Below are 18741 nucleotides of genomic sequence, written 5' to 3'. Positions count from 1 at the left end.
AAATATTGGAGTTCACATGTCTTTTTTTTTTCCAGGACAAATTCTCTTTAAACACATGTAAAACAAAGTGTTAGACGCAATATGTGTATTTTGGGAGGACCTTAACCATATAGTTTCATATATGATTTAAAAATACTATATATTCCACTGTGTGATTTCAGTGTTTTGGTTTCTTGCATGTAAATACTGTAAATAACTTTTGAACTCTATTTTGCTAACTTAACTGCTGTTTGTATTTTCTGCAGTGAACCTGATGGAGTGCCTTAAATCAGCAAATGTAATTCACTTGAGTGATCCTGATTTCCAAGTCTTCGAAGATGGTTCTGTGTACACAACCAATTCTGTTGTTTTGTCTTCGGGGCAAAGAAGCTTTACTATTTGGCTTTTCAACACAGACAGCCAGGAAGAGAGGGAGTTGTCTGTCCATTTAGAGGGCCCTGTAGAGGTATGTGAGATGGTATACGTGAAGTGTAATTGGTGTTTCTTTAGGGCTAACCTACACCAAGGAAGACGTGGAACCAGGGAAGACTTGGGATGGATTGGTTAGGAGGGGAGTGAGAGCCAGGGTCAACCGTGTGTTAGTGAAGGAGGCTTGGTTGTGAAACACGTTGTGAAACAAGTTATCATCCCTTTCATTTGGGATAAGCCTCAGATGACAACGGGAGGCAGGACACAAACACTTCCATTCGGGATGGGGATGTATTTCCAAAAACAAGTTTGGAAACTCTACCTCTTGAAAAGCCCACAAAAGGAGTTTGGTCCAAAGACATAGACAGTTTAAGCAGGAGTTTATTAAGCCAAGCCAAGAACACAAACTCTAGAGAGAGAGAGAGAGTGCATCGTGTTGCTGCATGGCGGTGATCAGGCAGTGAATTCTGTGTTAAGGATCTCAAAAAAAGTTTTATGAATATTCTTGAAGAGGGTACCATATTCTGGGGAAACGGTGACCCTTTGTTGGCATCAAGTTATGATGGGCCACATCTCACTTTTATAGGGTTTTTCTTTCCGTGGTCCTCTAGAAAAGTCCACAAAAGGAGCAGAGGTATGGTGGGGTGGCATAGGGAGGCACAAAGTCACAATGCAAGTTACAAAGTGATGACATCAGGCCTTGCAGGATGCAGACCCTTTGTTAGGGGACGTTCGAGGGAGAATGCCCTGCTGCCTTCGTTTCCAGTGTATTGGGAACAGTCTAACTGTGGCTTCACTATGCTTACCCTCACAGTGGTTCCGAGTGTCTGGAGACTGTGCTACCAGGATTTAGCTGCAACTTTCCTTCTTTACCTCACATTCAACTCCTTGCCTACCCCTTGCCATTAGCTGGCTGTTAGTCTTAGAAGACAGATAACAATGGAGAAGGTTTGGACCACCTGTGTGCCTGTTGATTCTGACACCAAAGGTCAAAATGACCTCTCCTAGTTCCTGGCCACCTTCACTGAGGAAGTCTGAGCACTGTCACCACATTCTCTCTTTGTTCTGACAGAGCTCTCTTGGTTCCTGGGCTCTGGCTAGTTGCCGGTGAGTGGAGTGTGCTTTTGGCCAATCTGGAAGCAAAGCCATCCAAGTCATTCTCATTGCATCTCCTGTGCTCCCGCGGGCCAACATGGCAGCCAACATTTGCTTTTCAGTGTGGCATCTACTCTCCTCTCTCTCTCTCTCTCTCTCTCTCTCTCTCTCTCTCTCTCTCTCTCTCTCTCTCTCTCTCTCTCTTTCTCTTCCGTATTTCCACCAAGTTATTTTCTCAAGAGAATGGCTAACATCACAGTAACCACAGTCTTATTCTTTTTCGAAGTTTATTTCGGGTTTGAAGTATTGTCATGGGTTTACATGTTCCTAGCCAGTCCTTATGAGAGGAGACAGATGTATCAGTTTGAATGTATGGGGATGAAGTAGTCATCGACTTTAACAATTAAGGCTCATTTTTTTTGTCTTCTAAATCAAGGTCCTAAATCAAAGACTGCATACAGAAAAAGTTCTCCGCCGCGCCAAGAGAAGATGGGCTCCCATCCCTTGTTCCATGATGGAGAATTCATTGGGTCCCTTCCCACTTTTCCTTCAACAGGTATGGCTTACTTTGGCTGCAGAAGTCTGTCATTTCCCTTTTCAAAAATAATTAATAGCTATTTAAAAATAATTATGTGATGGCTGGAAGTGTATCTCAAAGATAGAACGCCTGTGTGTTATGCTGAAGATCTTGAATGAATCCTAACTAATTAAAAACACAAAGCTATATAAAATAGTAACATGTGAATATATGAATGGAAGGTTTAGATATCATGCTTCAACATATGCTTGTAAATTTTCTTAACAGTTGTGCACACACTTTGCAGCTTTAATCATCCAAACACAATCTGTGGGAACTGTAAAGCTCATCTAGTACTCTAAAGCAGTATCAGTGTTGTTCGTTTTCAACACTGTTAAAAAGAGAGCTGCTTTCAAGGGTATCGTGTGTTGACCAAATTCACTCTCACCCACTCACTTTCTCCCTTCCTCTTCCCACCACCCTCCTTCCTTTCTCCACTCCCCATTCTGATTCCATGCCATATAGGGATGGTTTTATACATGTCTATACAGTCTAGATTCCTGAACGGGAGAAAACGAGATCTTTGTCTTCCAGAGCTTGGCTTATCCACATAGACAAGGACTTGTCCCATAGCCACAGGCTGGCCCTACCTTCTAGTTCTCCATCTCTCTTCCCCAGTGTTGGGACTACAGGCAGATGCCACCAATACCCGGTGAAAACCAGCTTTAAAATACTAGGCCAAAAACAATAAAACCTCAAGCCTTAAATTGAATGGCAGCAGATAATCATTCAATATCATCTTGCTATAGTTTTCAATAAGAGAAGTCCCAAGAGTTTGGTTTATGTATATAGTATTTTGTCTATAAAGTATTTTTTGATTTGCTGCTATGGGATTTTGCAAGTATCTTGTTTTTGAAAATTTTTCATTATAATTCCTTATTCTATTGATGCACTTTTTTCTGAAAACTATACACAGTAGGGGGAAATTGTTTATTTTAGTAACTGGCAGTGTGATTGCTTAAAAAAAATGCATGCAAGTTCTGCTGAAATAAACATGTCTCATGCTTCTACTATCTGCTCTCTAGATCCAATCCGACAAAGCTCAAAACTACACCATATACTATTCCATCAGCGGTCCAGGAGTTGATAAAGAACCCGTAGGCTTATTTCGTATTGATAGAGATACTGGAAACCTGTATTGCACTGATCGTGTAGATCGAGAACAGTATGACTCCTTTGAGGTAAGATGTAAACATTATGTGTGGTATTAAGTGAAAGCTGGGGAGGAAAGGGGTTATTTGGCTTATGTTCCACAACACTAGTCCTCATTGAAGGAAATTAAGTCAGGAACTTGAAACAGGCCAGGAACCTGAAGGCAGGAGGTCATGCAGACGCCATGGAAGGGTGCTGCCTGCTGGTTTGCTCATCTTGACTTGCTCAGCCTGCTTTTTTTTTTTTTTTTTATAAGACTCAGGACCACCAGCCCAGGGATTATTCCATTGGCAATGGGCTAGGACCTCCCCCATCAATCATTATTAAGAGAATGCCCTACAGGCTTGCTTACAGCCTGTTCTTATGGAGGAGTTTTTTTCAACTAGGATTCCCTGCTTTCAGAGGACTCTGGTCTTGTCAGTTGACATAAAATTAGGCAGAACAGTTATTAACTTCAGCCACTGTATCATTCACTCCCTTATCCCGACAAATTAAAAGGAATAAATAAAATTCATGGTTATTTCTGGTTTTATGGGGTTTTTTTTCTGTTTTAACTTCCTAAAGGAGAAAATACTTGACTATGCATCTGTTTATTAGAGGCTTTAGCTCAGTGAAAAGAACTTGACCGACCCATGTGAGGCTCTGAATTCTGTCCCCAGCATCACAAAAACAAAATGTGGTTATTTTTACTTATCTTTTTCATAATTTTATTCTATTCACAGCTGACTGCATTAGCAATGACTCCAGATGGGTATATGGTAGAGAACCTGCTGACGCTCCTCATTAAAGTAGAGGATGAGAACGATAATTACCCGATCTTTACCCAGAAAGTGTACAGCTTCACAGTTTTGGAAAACAGTCCATTTGGTAAGTAGCTACACCACTGATCCAGGGCCGATTGAATGGGCTTTGGTTCACAACCTGAGCCTTGCTGTGGTGACAGGACAAGAACAGGACTTTTTTTTTTCCTGTCTTTCGCTTGTTTCTTGGTTTGGCAATCTGCTGTTTCTTGGTTTCTTATCCAATCACTGGGTTATCTGTAGACAAGGGTATCAAAAAGACTGCATGCATTCTGGTACCCTCTAAATAAGTTACTTTACACACCTATGAGAGGTAGATGGAATGACTTTAGGTGACAAACCTTTGAATGAAGTCATTCAGTATGTGAGACTCTCTACTGCACTGCTGTGATGAGTAAATGGGGAGGAGCGTTCTAGGCATGATCAAGAGTCACTGAGAGTCCTTTGGGGACTTACCCTAGGAAGACCTGTCTGGACCAATTAGTGTTTAGAAAGAACTGCCTCACACGGTTAATTTAAGTACAGGCATGTATCATTAAATAATAAAAAAGGGATTTACCATCCCACACTACGCCAGGCACCGGAGGGCCACATGTCACCGGTAGACTGTTCTCATCTCGGCAGACTCTCTGGCCTGGAGTCCAGCTGACTCCCCAAGTTCCCATGGCGGGTCACTACCATGCCAGCCCCATGTATTCAAATTCTGCGGCTGGCAGGGTTCTCTGTACCTTTCTCTGGAACTCGGTTGAGTCACTGGGTGAAGGAAAACACCACACAATCTTCGCTCAGAATCAACAGGGAGCAACTACTAACATGCTAATTAGTAAGCCATACTAAATTAAATCCTCTGGCGGATCTGCCATCTAACCGGAGGGGCCTCTAGTTTGTTACATCTTCTACCCCAAGCTCTCTCTCTGTCCCCAAAACCACAAGTCCCTCTCCTCCTCCTCTCCTCTCCCCCTCCGACCTGGAAGTCCTGCCTACTCTTCACCCAGTGACTGGTCCCCTGAAATCTTTATTCATTAGGGGAAGGTCTTTGCCACACTTGCTAATGAAAAAAAGAGTTAAAGAATAATCAGAAAAAGGGGCTGGAGAGATGGCTCAGTGTTTAAGAGCACTGACTGCTCTTTCAGAGGTCGTGAGTTCAAATCCTGGCAACCACATGGTGGCTCACAACCATCTGTAATGAGATCTGATGCCCTCTTCTGGTGTGTCTAAAGACACCTATAGTGTACTTATATTTAATAAATGAATAAATCTTAGAAAAGAAAAGAATAATCAGAAAAAAATGTTGAGAAGTGCAGAGTTCACACAGGGGTAGTGTCATCATTTATAGAAGCCGTCATGAAAATATGGTGAGGGTGGTAACCAGATTCCCAAAATATTACAGTATGAGCATATTTTGTGTAGGTAACTACTAATTTACAAAAGCTGTATTCCTGCTCTGTCAGAAAGTGCTCCAGAAGAATTCCGAAGTAGCTGAAAAGAGTGAACTAGAAGATGTAGAGCTTGTGAGGGTTTGGAAAGTAAGTGAACGGGAGCTTTTCCTCTGCAGGTTCTCACGTCGGGGAGGTCTGTGCAACAGACAAGGATGAGCCGGACACAATGCACACTCGTCTGAAGTATTCCATCCTGGAGCAGTCGCCTTCTCCCCCCATGTTATTCACCATGCATCCCAGGACTGGTGTCATCACTACCACCTCCACCCAGCTGGACAGAGAGGTAACATGTCAGCAGGGAACGCTGCATGAGAGAATGGCTCTTAGGAGCACTGTCTCAGCAGTGGGACGGAGGGGTGACAAGTGGGCAATGGACGAATCTGGCTATTTAAGAGCATGAATCCATTGTCTCTAATCTGAAAAATCTCAAGGCAGAAGTGCACCAAAATATGAGTTCTTTTTGAACAATAATCTGATGTCACAGACCAAAAATTCCACACCTAACTAACCTCATGCAGCCAAAATACAGGCATTCTAAGAGTATATTCTAAAATCACTCCGAGCTTTGAGCATAAATGGAACACACAACAATCTGTGTCTTAACGTGGGCCTGACAACAAGATAGCCTGTGACGTGGGTTCAAGTGTTCTAAAATCTGTAAACATCTGACGCATTCCTGGTCTCCAGACCCTTCGGAGGGGCGCTTACACCTGCTGTCTCTGAGCACCACCTGTGTGTGTGTTTCTGGAAAGAGTGATTACTTCCTAACTTTGCAGAAACCGATTGTCTTCATTCTGCACATGAGGGTCATAAGTAACCCCAGGGCATGTTAATTTAGAACATCTAGATTATTCTTTCCTGAACTTTATCTTTTATGAAATCAAAATTTTCATAGAGGAAGCATCTAATAAAAAGTGAACCTTCTCAAGATGGGTGGAAACATGTCATCCATATTTTAACTTTTAAAATGAGGGAAGACCTTCAGGTCTTGTTTCGGTTCTTCCCTCTGTGTAGATAAAACATCTTTACAAGCATGGCCTTGGGTTCCAAGTTTAGCTCAAGTCCTTATCTGCCTTAGATGCAGTGTATGTAAAATTTAACTTGTCTTTCCGGTATTTTTTTGTTTTGGAAAATGACTGGAGTAAGTGCCCCAATTGATGACTTTTCTAATATCCATTTGTAGTCATGCTGTCTAAACTGTGTAGTGTCCTCTCACCTAGATCCAAAAACTCTCCACAGTATGTTGATATTCCCTGTGAGGATATTTACATGTATATTGTATACTTGTACTATGACTACCCTGTTAGCCATGTATTTACTTCCTTATCCAACTATTACATTCCCCAGCAAGGGCTGGTCATGTAAACCCCAATAGCAGTTTGCTGGTCTTGTGGAATTCTTCTGTGATCTTTAATCTTGGAATAGCGCATATTTATTGGCTATTACCATACATCTCAGACTTTGTAACAGTGGCTGGTGACACACTCGTCAGTGGGCCTGGCGGCACTTTCAGGGGACCTGTGTTTAGTTCCCAGAGCCACGTTGGGTAGCTCACAACTGGTTATAACCCCAGGGCATCTGACACCTTCTTCTGACCACATGATCTCTGTGACACAAGCTGCACATGCACACACTTAGACACATACATACACACACACACACACACACACACACACACACACACACACAATTAAAATAAATAAAATCTTTAAAAAAAACTTCCTAATATTTTCTGGGAATCCCAATTTTCAAAAACTGGTAAATGATAAAACCATACCAAGTTATGTTTTCACTTCTTTATATACCTTAAATACCTTTATACTTTGTTGATACAAGTTGTCCAAAGTTGTTTTAAGTTGATTATTAATTGCTTAATAAATCACTTATAAAAATGTCCTATAAATGTTCTCTGGACAGCTGCAGGTTCCTTTCATGTATAAAAACAAACTAAAAAAAAAAAATCAGAATGGCTTGTTAAGCTTCCAAACCAAACCCTTTAGTGAACATTTACAGGGCAGGAGAGATGGCGTACTGGTTAAGAATGGATACTTAAGCACGTTGTACTGAGAACCTGACCCATATCAGCTGCTCATGGCACCAACCCCAAGGGATTGACACTCTTGGACTCTGACTGCTCTCCCTCACACAGACACACACATACACACATGATGATGAATAATTAAAATGAATCTCAACAAGTAAATGAACATTGACGACAATGTCAGTAACAAACATTGGACACATGAAGGAGTTTACTAATTAGGGCTTGGCAGTAATGTTTTAAACTCGGGATTCCAGTTTGCACAGAATACTGGAGTTTCTCCTTTGTTTGCAGATAACACAAATCTGTACTTTAGGACAGTAAAAAAGAATTTCTTTGCTATCTCAGTCAACTGACTGTTTTCAGTAATCTCAGTGCACTTTGCTGCAAAGGAAACATCACACACAGCCCCCCGCCCCCTGCCCCTGAGAGACAGCAGTGTGAGGTTCCTAAGGATAGGCAGGTAAAAATGTTGGGTGTCATTCAAGCGAGGTTGTGAGGGAGACGTGGGTTGCAAAAGGTGCCTGTGAGTAACATAAACATTAGCACTTCAGTTTTATTTTAGTTGGTTAATGGCTGAAGACAGGAAGGATTAGCAGGGGCTAAACTCATGGTATGAAGATGGCTGAAAAGGAGATGAGCGGTCATTTTAGTTATTATAATTTCGAATATAAATGTGTACTTTGGATGGACATAAAGCATTTTCTGTGTGGAATACTAACGTACCCATGGCTACAGCTTCTCTCCCTGTTGAAAGTTCCTAAGCTAACCGATTAGATATCGAGTTTATAGCACTTTCTCTTTGAGAAATGACTGAGTTCTCACACATTGACCACACGTTGCTAGAACACTACTAGAGCCAGGCACTTGTTTTAGATGTAAGTGCTGTGAAAGAGAGCAATGTTCTAAATTACTAGTGCAAGACGAGTTACAGAGAAGATTCCACCTATAACAATGCTCTTTTACCTAATAGTTACATTTTCGTTGCTTTCAGTTAATTGACAAGTACCAGTTGATAATAAAAGTTCAGGACATGGATGGCCAGTATTTTGGTTTGCAGACAACAGCGACCTGCGTCATTACTATTGGAGATGTGAATGACAACTTGCCAACATTCACGCGTACTACGGTGAGTGTGTGCTGTTTAGTGGAGAGTAATGCTTGACTCGGTGTCAGTCTTAGAGTATGTATGTCCCCTTCTGTGCCCCATGGGGTAGCATGAAATGCTCACAATGACCCGGAGGCAGCTTGGGGTTAGAGTTGGAAACATGAGAACATGGTATTTGGAGAATTGCAAGAACAAGGCTTACGTCACACGGTAAGCCTGTTTTGTGAGGCTCAATTAATGGAGATTTATCCTTCTTATTCCTTTTAGTACGTGACATCAGTGGAAGAAAATACGGTCAATGTGGAAATCTTACGTCTTTCTGTTCAAGATAAAGATTTAGTTAACTCTCCTAATTGGAGAGCTAATTACACCATTTTAAAGGGCAACGAAAATGGAAATTTTAAAATCAAAACAGATCCCCAAACCAATGAAGGCATTCTGTGCGTGATTATGGTAAGAATTCATTATTAAATTGCATATTTGTAATTTGTAATATATAATAGCAGGCAAAGATTTGATGGGAAGAAAGCTATTCTGGTAAACGGAAGCATCAAATGTCCATTTTAGGTGATGATAAATACTATTTCGTTCATATGTAGTGAATGGGATGAACACACTCATCTGAGTAACTGTTGCTTTGCTTTCTATAGCTGTGATAAAGGACCACGAACAAAGGCAACTTGGGGAGAAAACCTTTTAATTTATTGTTTGCTTGCACTTCCAGTCACAGTTCGAAGAAGTCAGGGTAGGAACTCAAGGCAGGAACTAAAGCAGAGGTCAGGGAAGGACACATTTTATTGATTTGCTCTCTTTACCTGCTTAGCTTTGTTTCTTAGATACCTTAAGAACAGGTTCTCAGGGGTGGCACCACCTGCAATGTGCCTGGCCTCCCACCTCAATCATTAATCAAAAAAAAAATGCCCCACAGGACAGTCTTACAGAAACATTTTCTTGTTGGGAATCTTCTCAAATGACATGACTTTATAATATATTCATTTGTGATTTATTCATGTGGGCCGATATACATTTTATTACATGTATTTTAACAGTTTAGAAATTAGTGTAGCATTAACCCCATGGAGAGATCCGTTCCTTTACAGAGTATTCTTCCTGTTTCTGGGTCAAGGAGTTTTTTATTTATCTACTGAGTTTCTAAATGAGTCAGACCTGGTCAGACTCCCAGGGAGACCGTCAGTAGGTTTATTTATCTGTGTCTTGTGTCTATATAGTACAGTCTTAGTTAGCATCCCCGGGTCACAGCCTGCAACTCAAGCAGTCAGAGATGTGCTCACTTCCTCGATCTCTAATGCAGCAACCCTAGCTGCTTCAACCTTAGATGGCATCTTATGTTCATTCCTGTGACACCATTAAATAGAATATAGTTCCATCCTGGGTCTAGAGCAGTGGTTCTCAACTTCTGGAGAATGAATGACCCTTTCATAGGGGCTACATATCAGATGTCCTGCACACCAGATATTTACATCACGATTCATATCAGTAGTAAAATTACAGTAGCAATGGTTGGGGGTCACCGTAACACATAGAGCCGTATTAAAGAGTCCCAGCATTAGGAAGGTCGAGGACAGACGGTCTAGAGAGCTTTCCTTTTGCACACATTCTCAAGGACTGTGGGACAGTGATAATAGGTTCATTTTCCTCACTACGATGCCATTCAGCAGCAGTTTCTGGGTTAATTTCTGTTTCCAAACGACAAAGAAAAGCCCTTTAAATTTAAGTAAGTCTCTTACTTGACACCATGGCTGTCCCAACCCTAACACCAGCCTTTGTCCCTGGATCATTTTTGTCACCTGTCCTCATCACCTCCCTAACAAGGCATAATAAAGCACACTTTCCATCGACTGTGGATGAAGAGATTTAAAAAAGGAACAAATAGTGTCTCTAAGTTTTGTATATTTTTGTTCCTCCACAGTTGTGGTGTTCAAATCCACTGGGAAAGTCCAAAGAATTAGCCGTAATTCGAATTAATTAACTGAATTTATTCTTTGGGTTAGCAGGACAGCGTCCTTAAACAGCATTGTGCCCTGCCAAAGGGGGCTAAAGGTTGGGCTTATAAAGGTGGCCACCAAAGGTGACATTACAGGAAACTGGAATCCGCAGCTGGACCAGAGAATTTTCTTACTCCTTTCCGTTGTTTCTCTTGCCCACTATATAGGAATAAAAGGACCACTTCCTCCCTGTCACATAGTTTACAGAAGCAGAAAACAGAGGAGCAAAATAAGCCTAGGGAGTTTACAAAAGCCAGCGCAAGCCCTGAAGTACCTCACAGCAGGAACACCATTCTTATCTCACCTTTGGGCCACCACAATCTCTGGACATTCCAGGGCAAAGGTCAATAGCCCTTAAAGGGTGCCTGGTTCTTTAGCAGGGGCCTTATGTGTAAATTAGTATGCAGGTCTGAGCACTCCTAGAGAAGTGTTACTGATTGAGATAGAGCAGTTTCTTTTTTTTTTCTTTTTTAAGATTTATTTATTTAATGTATATGAGTACACTGTTGCTGTCTTCAGACACACCAGAAGAGGTGTCAGATCCCATTACAGATGGCTGTGAGCCACCATGTGGTTGCTGGGAATTGAACTCAGGACCTCTGGAAGAGCAGTCAGTGCTCCTAACTACTGAGCCACCTCTGCAGCCCAGCAGTTTCTTTCTGAGCAGGCAGTGACACAGCGGGTGAAGTTGGCTGTCACATCCTTATGCCTCCCCTAAACATTTGATAGCGCAGGAGCTACAGTAGGTCCTTGATTCAAGTTCTAAACCAACCTAAAGTAGGCATGGTGGTGTACAGCTGTAAAACTCAGCTTTTGGGAGGTGGAGTCAAGACTACAGGAAGTTAATGTTATCCTTGGCCAGCCTTGGATACACAAGACAAGACAAAGCAAGAGAAGGCAAAACAAAACAAAACAAAACAAAACAAAACAAAACACCCTCTTAAAGATTTGACCTAGTTTTTTGACTTCCAAATCCAGTGCAAATAACTATCCTTCTTTCTAAGACAAGCTGTTTTAAAGTAACTACTGAGAAATAACTACTACAGTCCACTCGCAATATTGGAATTTACATCAAGCATTTAAGTGGGATAGTCTTACCTAGAGCCTTATCTGTGATACCTTTCATTTTCAATTTTCTTTTGAGGGAAAGTTGTTTGTTTATTTATTGCCAGCCCCACCCAAATACTGGATTTGTTGAAAGCTCTCCCACCGTTCAGGCCTGTGATTGGTGTTCTCACGACTGTTCCCAATCTGATCCTTAATATTTTCATATCAGCAAGACCTTCATGTAGTACACTTCACCAGCACTTTGATCGATGCTTTGACCTGATCATCTATGTATTTCCTGTAGCCTCTGGACTATGAAGAACGGCAACGGGTGACCCTGGAAATTGGCGTAGTTAATGAAGCCCCGTACACTAGACAGGCTGGTTCAAAGTCATCCATGAGCACAGCTACAGTGACTGTCAACGTGAAAAATCAGGATGAGGGCCCTGAGTGTATCCCTCAAACGCAAACTGTGAGGATTCGAGAAAATGTACCAATTGGTACTAGAAACGATGGGTATAAAGCATATGACCCAGAGACCAAAAACAGCATTGGCATAAGGTATTTGTAATGTTCTGGTTCCTTTAGCATTTACAATGCTAGAAAAGTCCATGACTCTTGTTATTAGGATTTGATTCATGCTACTTCTTGTATTCCTTCACTGTGGTTAACAGGTACAGGAAGTTAAGTGACCCAAAAGGATGGATCACTGTTAATGAAGATTCAGGATCAATCACCATTTTCCGAACTCTGGATCGGGAGGCTGAGACCATCAGAAACGGCATCTACAATATTACAGTCCTTGCATTAGATGCAGGTAAGAAATCTGTTTTTAAGATACCTACCTGCATCTTCGATTGTATGGTTCCCCACTTTTAAAGTAAATTACATATTCTTTATTTGAATCTCATGTCACATGAGATCGAACCCAGGCCCTTCAGATGCAACACAAAACACCCTGCTAACAAGCCCTGCCCTTAGCCCAACAAAATACTCATTCATCTTTGAGACAAGAGCTCATTGTGTAGCTCTGGCTACTTGGGAGCTCTCTATGTAGCCATATTGGCCTTGAACGCATAGAGATCTGTCTTCATCTGTCTCCAAGTTCTGAGGTTAAAGGCCTTGGCCATCATGTCCAGCCTACTGAAATGTAGTTTGTTTGTTTGTTTTTCCCACCCTCCTGAAATGTAGTTTTAAAACTGGCTTCATATACTCAATTTATTTTCCCTCAGCATAACATATAATTAGAAGTGTGCTGTCATCTATTAACCCGTCAGCTAACAGTATCTTCAGTGTTAGCTGTAACTATAAAATAACGTCATCGAAGATGGGGCCAATGAGATGGCTTAGCTGGTTAAGGTACTTGCTACCAAACCTGAAGACCTGAGCTTGTCTCAGATGCCAGGAGAGAACAGACTCCGAAAGCTTTTTTTTTGACTGCTGTTGTCACTCATAATAATTAAACACATTTCATAAATATTAAAGAAAAACCAATTTGGTCTAAGAAACAAAGTTACAATATATTAATGATAGACCTTAAAAAGTGGGAAATCTACTTTAGAAAGATGTGTTAATTTATCTTGCGACATTCAGGATTGTCCATAAGAAGGAGGAGGTATTTAGTCACATAGTACACTTCTAGAAAACATAACACTTTATAGGACACTAATAGTATTAAGCACATTGTATAAAAGGAATCAGTCACAGGTAATAGTGTGTTGTAAAATGAGAGAGTCCAACTGTGAGTTCACACAGCCCACTTTGTTTCTGTTGCTATGAAGAAATGACCTCATGCAAAGCACCATGGGAGAGAAAGGGACTTTTTGACTCACGAGCCTGGGTAGTAGCCCATCATTCCAGACAAGAGAGGGCAGGAACCTGAAGCAGGTAGTCACAGCCACAGTGAAGAGCAGGAAGCATGAGAGCGTGCACACCTAGTGCTTGGCGAGCTCACTCAACTTCTCTGCGGCCCAGGGCTCAACATCCAGGGCTGATGCCATTACCCTGGCCGGGTATATTCACTTCAGTTAAGACAATCAGGACAACCCCCTCTGCACAGACATGTCCACAGGCCAATGTGATTCCACTCCTGACAAGCTGACAATTACACCATATAGAACCTAAAATATAAAATTATGTTTTGTGTATCTTGAAAATTCAGGAAAATATGAGCACAGTGATTGTGTATATAAGGCCCATTTAGTGTGTAAAGTGTAATTCTGTTATAAGATATATTTGCTTGTTTGTGGTGCGTACTGGCAATTACAGTACTTGGATATTGGAGACAGTAGGATGAATTCAAGGCCAGCGTCAGTTACACAGTAAGTTTGAGGCTAACCTGGGCTACCTGAAAGGCTTTCAAACAGAGCTTGAATAACAAAAGTTATAATTGAATTTAGTGTGCCTGTAAACTAAATATGCAATTATAAGAAACATAATTCATTATGCTCTAACCTGCAAAATTAAACCGTGTAAGTGATTTTAGAGGATTTAGATTTAGATATTGCAAATCACTCTTGAGTTAACTCAAACAACCTCAGGAGTGAGTCTCCATAAAGATTGTTTCTTTTGTTGTACCTCTTCTAGACTGTATTAGATGAATTTTACTGTTTGATTTTTTACAGAGATTTGAGCTGTGATTTCATTTCTGTTTAACCTTCTTTGTGTCCTTGAAGATCTTACATGTGCTTGTTTCAAAGCTCTCATGTAGAGTGAATTCATCTTTCACTGGTGATTGTTTAGGCTAACACTACTCATGGGGACCTATCCTAGCATTAACAGGGGGCATCTGATCAGCTCTACCTTTGGATTCTCCCCTCCTACCTTACTCTGTCTTAGTTGGCAGGCAGTTTTGGAGTGAGCTGCACACACATTTCTGGTCTGTGGTTCAGACCAGTTCTTAACCTGATTTCCTGGTGTGCCCAGCCTCTGATGACTCTAGAATTACCAAGATCCAGCCCCCGTGGCACAGGGGCCTTGGCTAAAGTTTTGGTTGCCAGGTAAGCGTAGTTTCCATTTGCTTAGGTTGGCAGCTGCATGTAAGACATTGCCTCAAGCTCTGGGTGGTGCAGTTTTTGTTTTTCCTTTTCCTCCATTTGCAGTGTCCAAATCCTCCTAAATATGTAGAAAGAACAAATGGTTTAGAGACGGGACTCCTAGTTTCGTGCTTGGCTTTAGACTACATAACCTCCTTCCCCTGTGATTGCTCCGTCTTTGTGTGCCCAGACTTCCTGATGCGGTGCCTTGTATAGAGTCATCAGAAAGACTTATATATGTGAATGGCAGGTTAATTACAGAAGTTACACCCACAGTCCTAAGTTCCGTTTACTTAATATGTAGATGATAGACTATTTATGAGGCTACACCCATAGCGATAGTTTCTACATTTGGGAATGTCTCTCTACCCTCTGAGCATCTCCTGGGACTATTCCTGGTTAAGTTTTAAATACATATATTATTCAACTTCCTTGTTCTAAAACCTAAGCATTCTCTTCATGTATGAAAACTCCAAGTTCATACTGGAGTGTGATCCTGATGAGGCAGCGAACGGTCTCAGTCTAGTACACAAGGGTTAGTAGCCCTTGCCTGTGTCAGCCCTCACCTTCTGCTTTCTCCATTTTCTCCACATCATAGTCAAGCTTAGTGTGTGCGGTCCTTCTATACTTTCTTTTTGTCTCTTCAAAAATCAACTAAAACTTCTCTGTCGACATTTTCATACCTAGTGACCATGATCTAGTAAACAGATGAAAATATCTAAGTAGCAGTTATCCTACGTTATCACTTGGAAGCAGTAAGATTTTTCTTTAGTGCTCCCGGTGTTGTTGCTCATGGCTGTATTTGTGGCAGTAACATGCACTGCAAGTGATTATTAAGTATAGATATTAATTTTCAATGTAGGATTTCCTAGCAAAAAATAATGAATAAAAAAAATCATGTTCTCACTGCTCTATGTCTAGACGGGAGAAGCTGTACGGGAACTCTGGGAATCTTACTTGAAGATGTGAATGACAACGGCCCATTCATACCCAAGCAGACAGTGGTGATATGCAGGGCTACCATGTCCTCTGCTGAAATTGTTGCGGTTGACCCTGATGAGCCAGCAAATGGTCCACCATTTGATTTTAGTTTGGAGAGTTCTGATTCAGAAGTACGGAGGAGGTGGAAGTTGACAAGAATCAATGGTATGTGCTTCTATTGCCTTATTTTCTCTCTCTCTCTCTCTCTCTCTATATATATATATATATATATATATATATGTAGATATAGATATAGATATAGATATAGATATAGATATAGATATAGATATAGATATAGATATAGATATAGATATAGATATAGATAGATAGATCTCTGTGTGTGTGTGTGTGTGTGTGTGTGTGTGTGTGTGTGTCTTGGAAAATAAGAGAAAAACTTATTGTAAGAGAACCATTCAAGAAGCCACAAATTTTGGCGTAATGGGCAGTGAGCCCCTCCAGTGACTGCTGATGATGATATCAGGGTCCCCAGAGGTATTCCTTAAATCTGCATTCATATCCAAGCACTCACCTGCATGGATGTTTTATAACTGCTGGCCTGCCAAGCAGCTGGGACAGTAAGCACCTCCTTACTGGGGCTATCTGTCTTTCGGATATCCCAGCATTCCAGAGCTTCTCTCTGACGCCTTGCTTGTGTCTTGCTGTTTTGTATCTGTGTTTCCCTTGGGAATCTTACTCTCTTTGATTCCCAGTTGCCCGGAGCCCAGAAGGGACTCTATTGTGATAAGAATGGCTGAAGCTCATGTGGCTTTTCTTCATCGCCACATTGCATCACACCGACACCAGCACTTAATTCTAGTCTCCTGTACGCAGTGTCATGGACTGGGAGGTCATAGCCTTGTAGCTGTCTTCACTTAAGAAACGCACTCACCTTTGGGTGACTTGAAACTTTTCAGCCCCATGCAATCAGGGGCAGCACTTCAGTTTCCTACCATGACAAATTAAAGGAAAAGGTTTTTAAAAGCTGAGGCACTCTGTCTGGAACCATAATGATCTATGCTGCCAAGATACACAGATTTTAAAATGGCATTCTCTTGTGTGACCTGGGGAAGAGGAAAGAGATTTTTATTTGTTCTTTCTTAAGAAAAGACAACTTCATTCGTGTATTTTTTGTTCTTCCTACTTGCTTAAGGCCATAGTATTTCAGTTTAAATACCATTAATAGAAAATGGGGGATTTTGAAAAATTCTCTTTAGCCAAATAGCATTTGGCTGCAATGTTCTAGTCAGAGGGATTATAAGTCATTTTTGTGTCTGTGATGTAAGAATTGAACCCAAGGTCTTAAACATGCTGGCCATGTGTTCGTTAACTGAGATGTGACTCAGCTCTAAATTTTATTTTAAAAATGCCAGTCTTTGAACACATGTGGAAGCCTGAGAAATGCCAGGGTAGGAAGAATGTACCAGCAGAAATTTTGCAGTTACATGTCAAGAGCTGGATATACCAGTTGTTACATAAATCTGACAATGGTGTTTATTATCTTGGAGCATCGGTTTACCCATGTGTAAAATTGGATTATTCTAGAAATCAACAAGATCATGAAAGATACGGAACATGACTCACTCTGGCTTTGTTTTTTGACTCATGGTTGTGTCTTAGACAATTCACTGAATTAGTAACTGTGGTTTCTATTGAAATGCCAGTTCTGTGATTTCTTGTCCTAGGAAGCCAATTTCACATTGGGAACTTCAACTACTATACAGAAAATGAGCACACCTCATTGGGAAACTAAGTAACAGAGAGATTATTCTCTGGTTTGTGGCAGTCTACAGTGAGCATCCTACTATATCTTTTGCTTTTTGAGTCCTAGATTTTACCAGCATTTAATCAGTATATTTCCTATTCTTGTTATAAAAATACATCAAAACAGAAACAAGAAATTTAGTTGGTCCAAGATCCTTTGTTGTGCTTTGACCTGCCTGTTAAGTAATTGTGTTCCAAGCTGTCAGAACTAGTTCTCGTTGATAAACCACAAGTATCCATGTCCATTTGGCACATTTTATAAAAACAAATGAGAGACACTCCAATTTCAGATGGCTGACTCCTTGATAAGTCACACATGAAGGGAAATCTAGTGTGATGGATTTAAGTGAATAGATTAAAGATAGGACAAAGACTAATCTTTTACCAAGTCAATCAGTTATTGTAGGAAGGATTTGTTTATAAACAGATAAAATACTTTATTACAAGAATCAAAGGTCTTTAATAAAGAGGCAGGGCATTAGTTAGCTTCGTCACTGCTGTGTTAAAATAACAGGCAAAGAAGCTTGAAGAAGGTGGGGCTTATTCAGGCTCATGGTTTAAGGGTGCAGTCCATCATAACGGGGAAGGCATGTGGCTGGAGCCCCAGGCAACTGGTTACATTATGTCCACAGTCAGGAAGCAGAGAACCATCAGTGCTGGGGTTCGGCTCCAGCCCCTGGAGATACCACAGTGGTGTGTGTTTTCCCTCCCCATTTAAATCTCTCTGGAAATGCCCTGAGGCACATGCCTAGAAGTGTGTTTCCTAGGTGACTTTAAAACCGGCTTGGCCATGGCTCATAGGGTTTCAGTTCAGCTACAGCTTCAAGAAGGATCCTGGTGTTTATGATATCCAAGAGTGTCCATTTGTTGGAAAGTGGATACTTGTTTGCTAACTAGCCAGTTTTGCTCAACAAGCTTTTGTAACACCTGCTTTTATTTATTTATTCAGATACAGCTGCTAGTCTTTCCTATCAGAATGACCCTGCGTTTGATTCCTACGTAATTCCCGTCCGAGTTACAGACAGGTTTGGTCTGTCCTCAGTCACGTCACTGAATGTCGTTGTATGTGACTGCATCACTGAAAGTGATTGCACATACCGCACTGGAGAAAGGACTGGCTATGCTGACGTGAGACTTGGACCATGGGCTATCCTTGCTATACTGCTGGGCGTAGCCTTGCTACTTTGTAAGTTCTTTCTTGAGTTTAATTCAAAGTATTTAAAACAATTTTAAAACATTTTAGAATAAATGTTAATACTTGTAGGTAGTGGTTTGAACATAGATACATTTC

The 18741-nt window shown here is 41.1% G+C and overlaps 1 protein-coding gene across 2 annotated transcripts in view; it reads left to right on the top strand.

Annotated features, from left to right (window-relative positions):
• Dsc2 (desmocollin 2) overlaps nucleotides 1-18741 on the top strand; it is a 32253-nt gene that overhangs the window by 9025 nt on the left and 4487 nt on the right. For both annotated transcript variants that reach the window (XM_087592583.1, NM_001033688.2), the window contains 11 exon segments: nucleotides 246-445; nucleotides 1940-2059; nucleotides 3106-3261; nucleotides 3955-4099; nucleotides 5588-5754; nucleotides 8507-8641; nucleotides 8888-9073; nucleotides 11978-12234; nucleotides 12348-12490; nucleotides 15630-15854; nucleotides 18400-18636. In XM_087592583.1, coding sequence (XP_087448709.1) covers nucleotides 246-445; nucleotides 1940-2059; nucleotides 3106-3261; nucleotides 3955-4099; nucleotides 5588-5754; nucleotides 8507-8641; nucleotides 8888-9073; nucleotides 11978-12234; nucleotides 12348-12490; nucleotides 15630-15854; nucleotides 18400-18636 — 1971 coding nt within the window.

This window comes from Rattus norvegicus, chromosome 18 (assembly GCF_021556685.1).
Source record: "Rattus norvegicus strain SHRSP/BbbUtx chromosome 18, alternate assembly SHRSP_T2T, whole genome shotgun sequence".
In the NCBI taxonomy this organism is placed as follows: Eukaryota; Metazoa; Chordata; class Mammalia; order Rodentia; family Muridae; genus Rattus; species Rattus norvegicus.
This window is presented reverse-complemented; position numbering and strand designations above follow the sequence as displayed.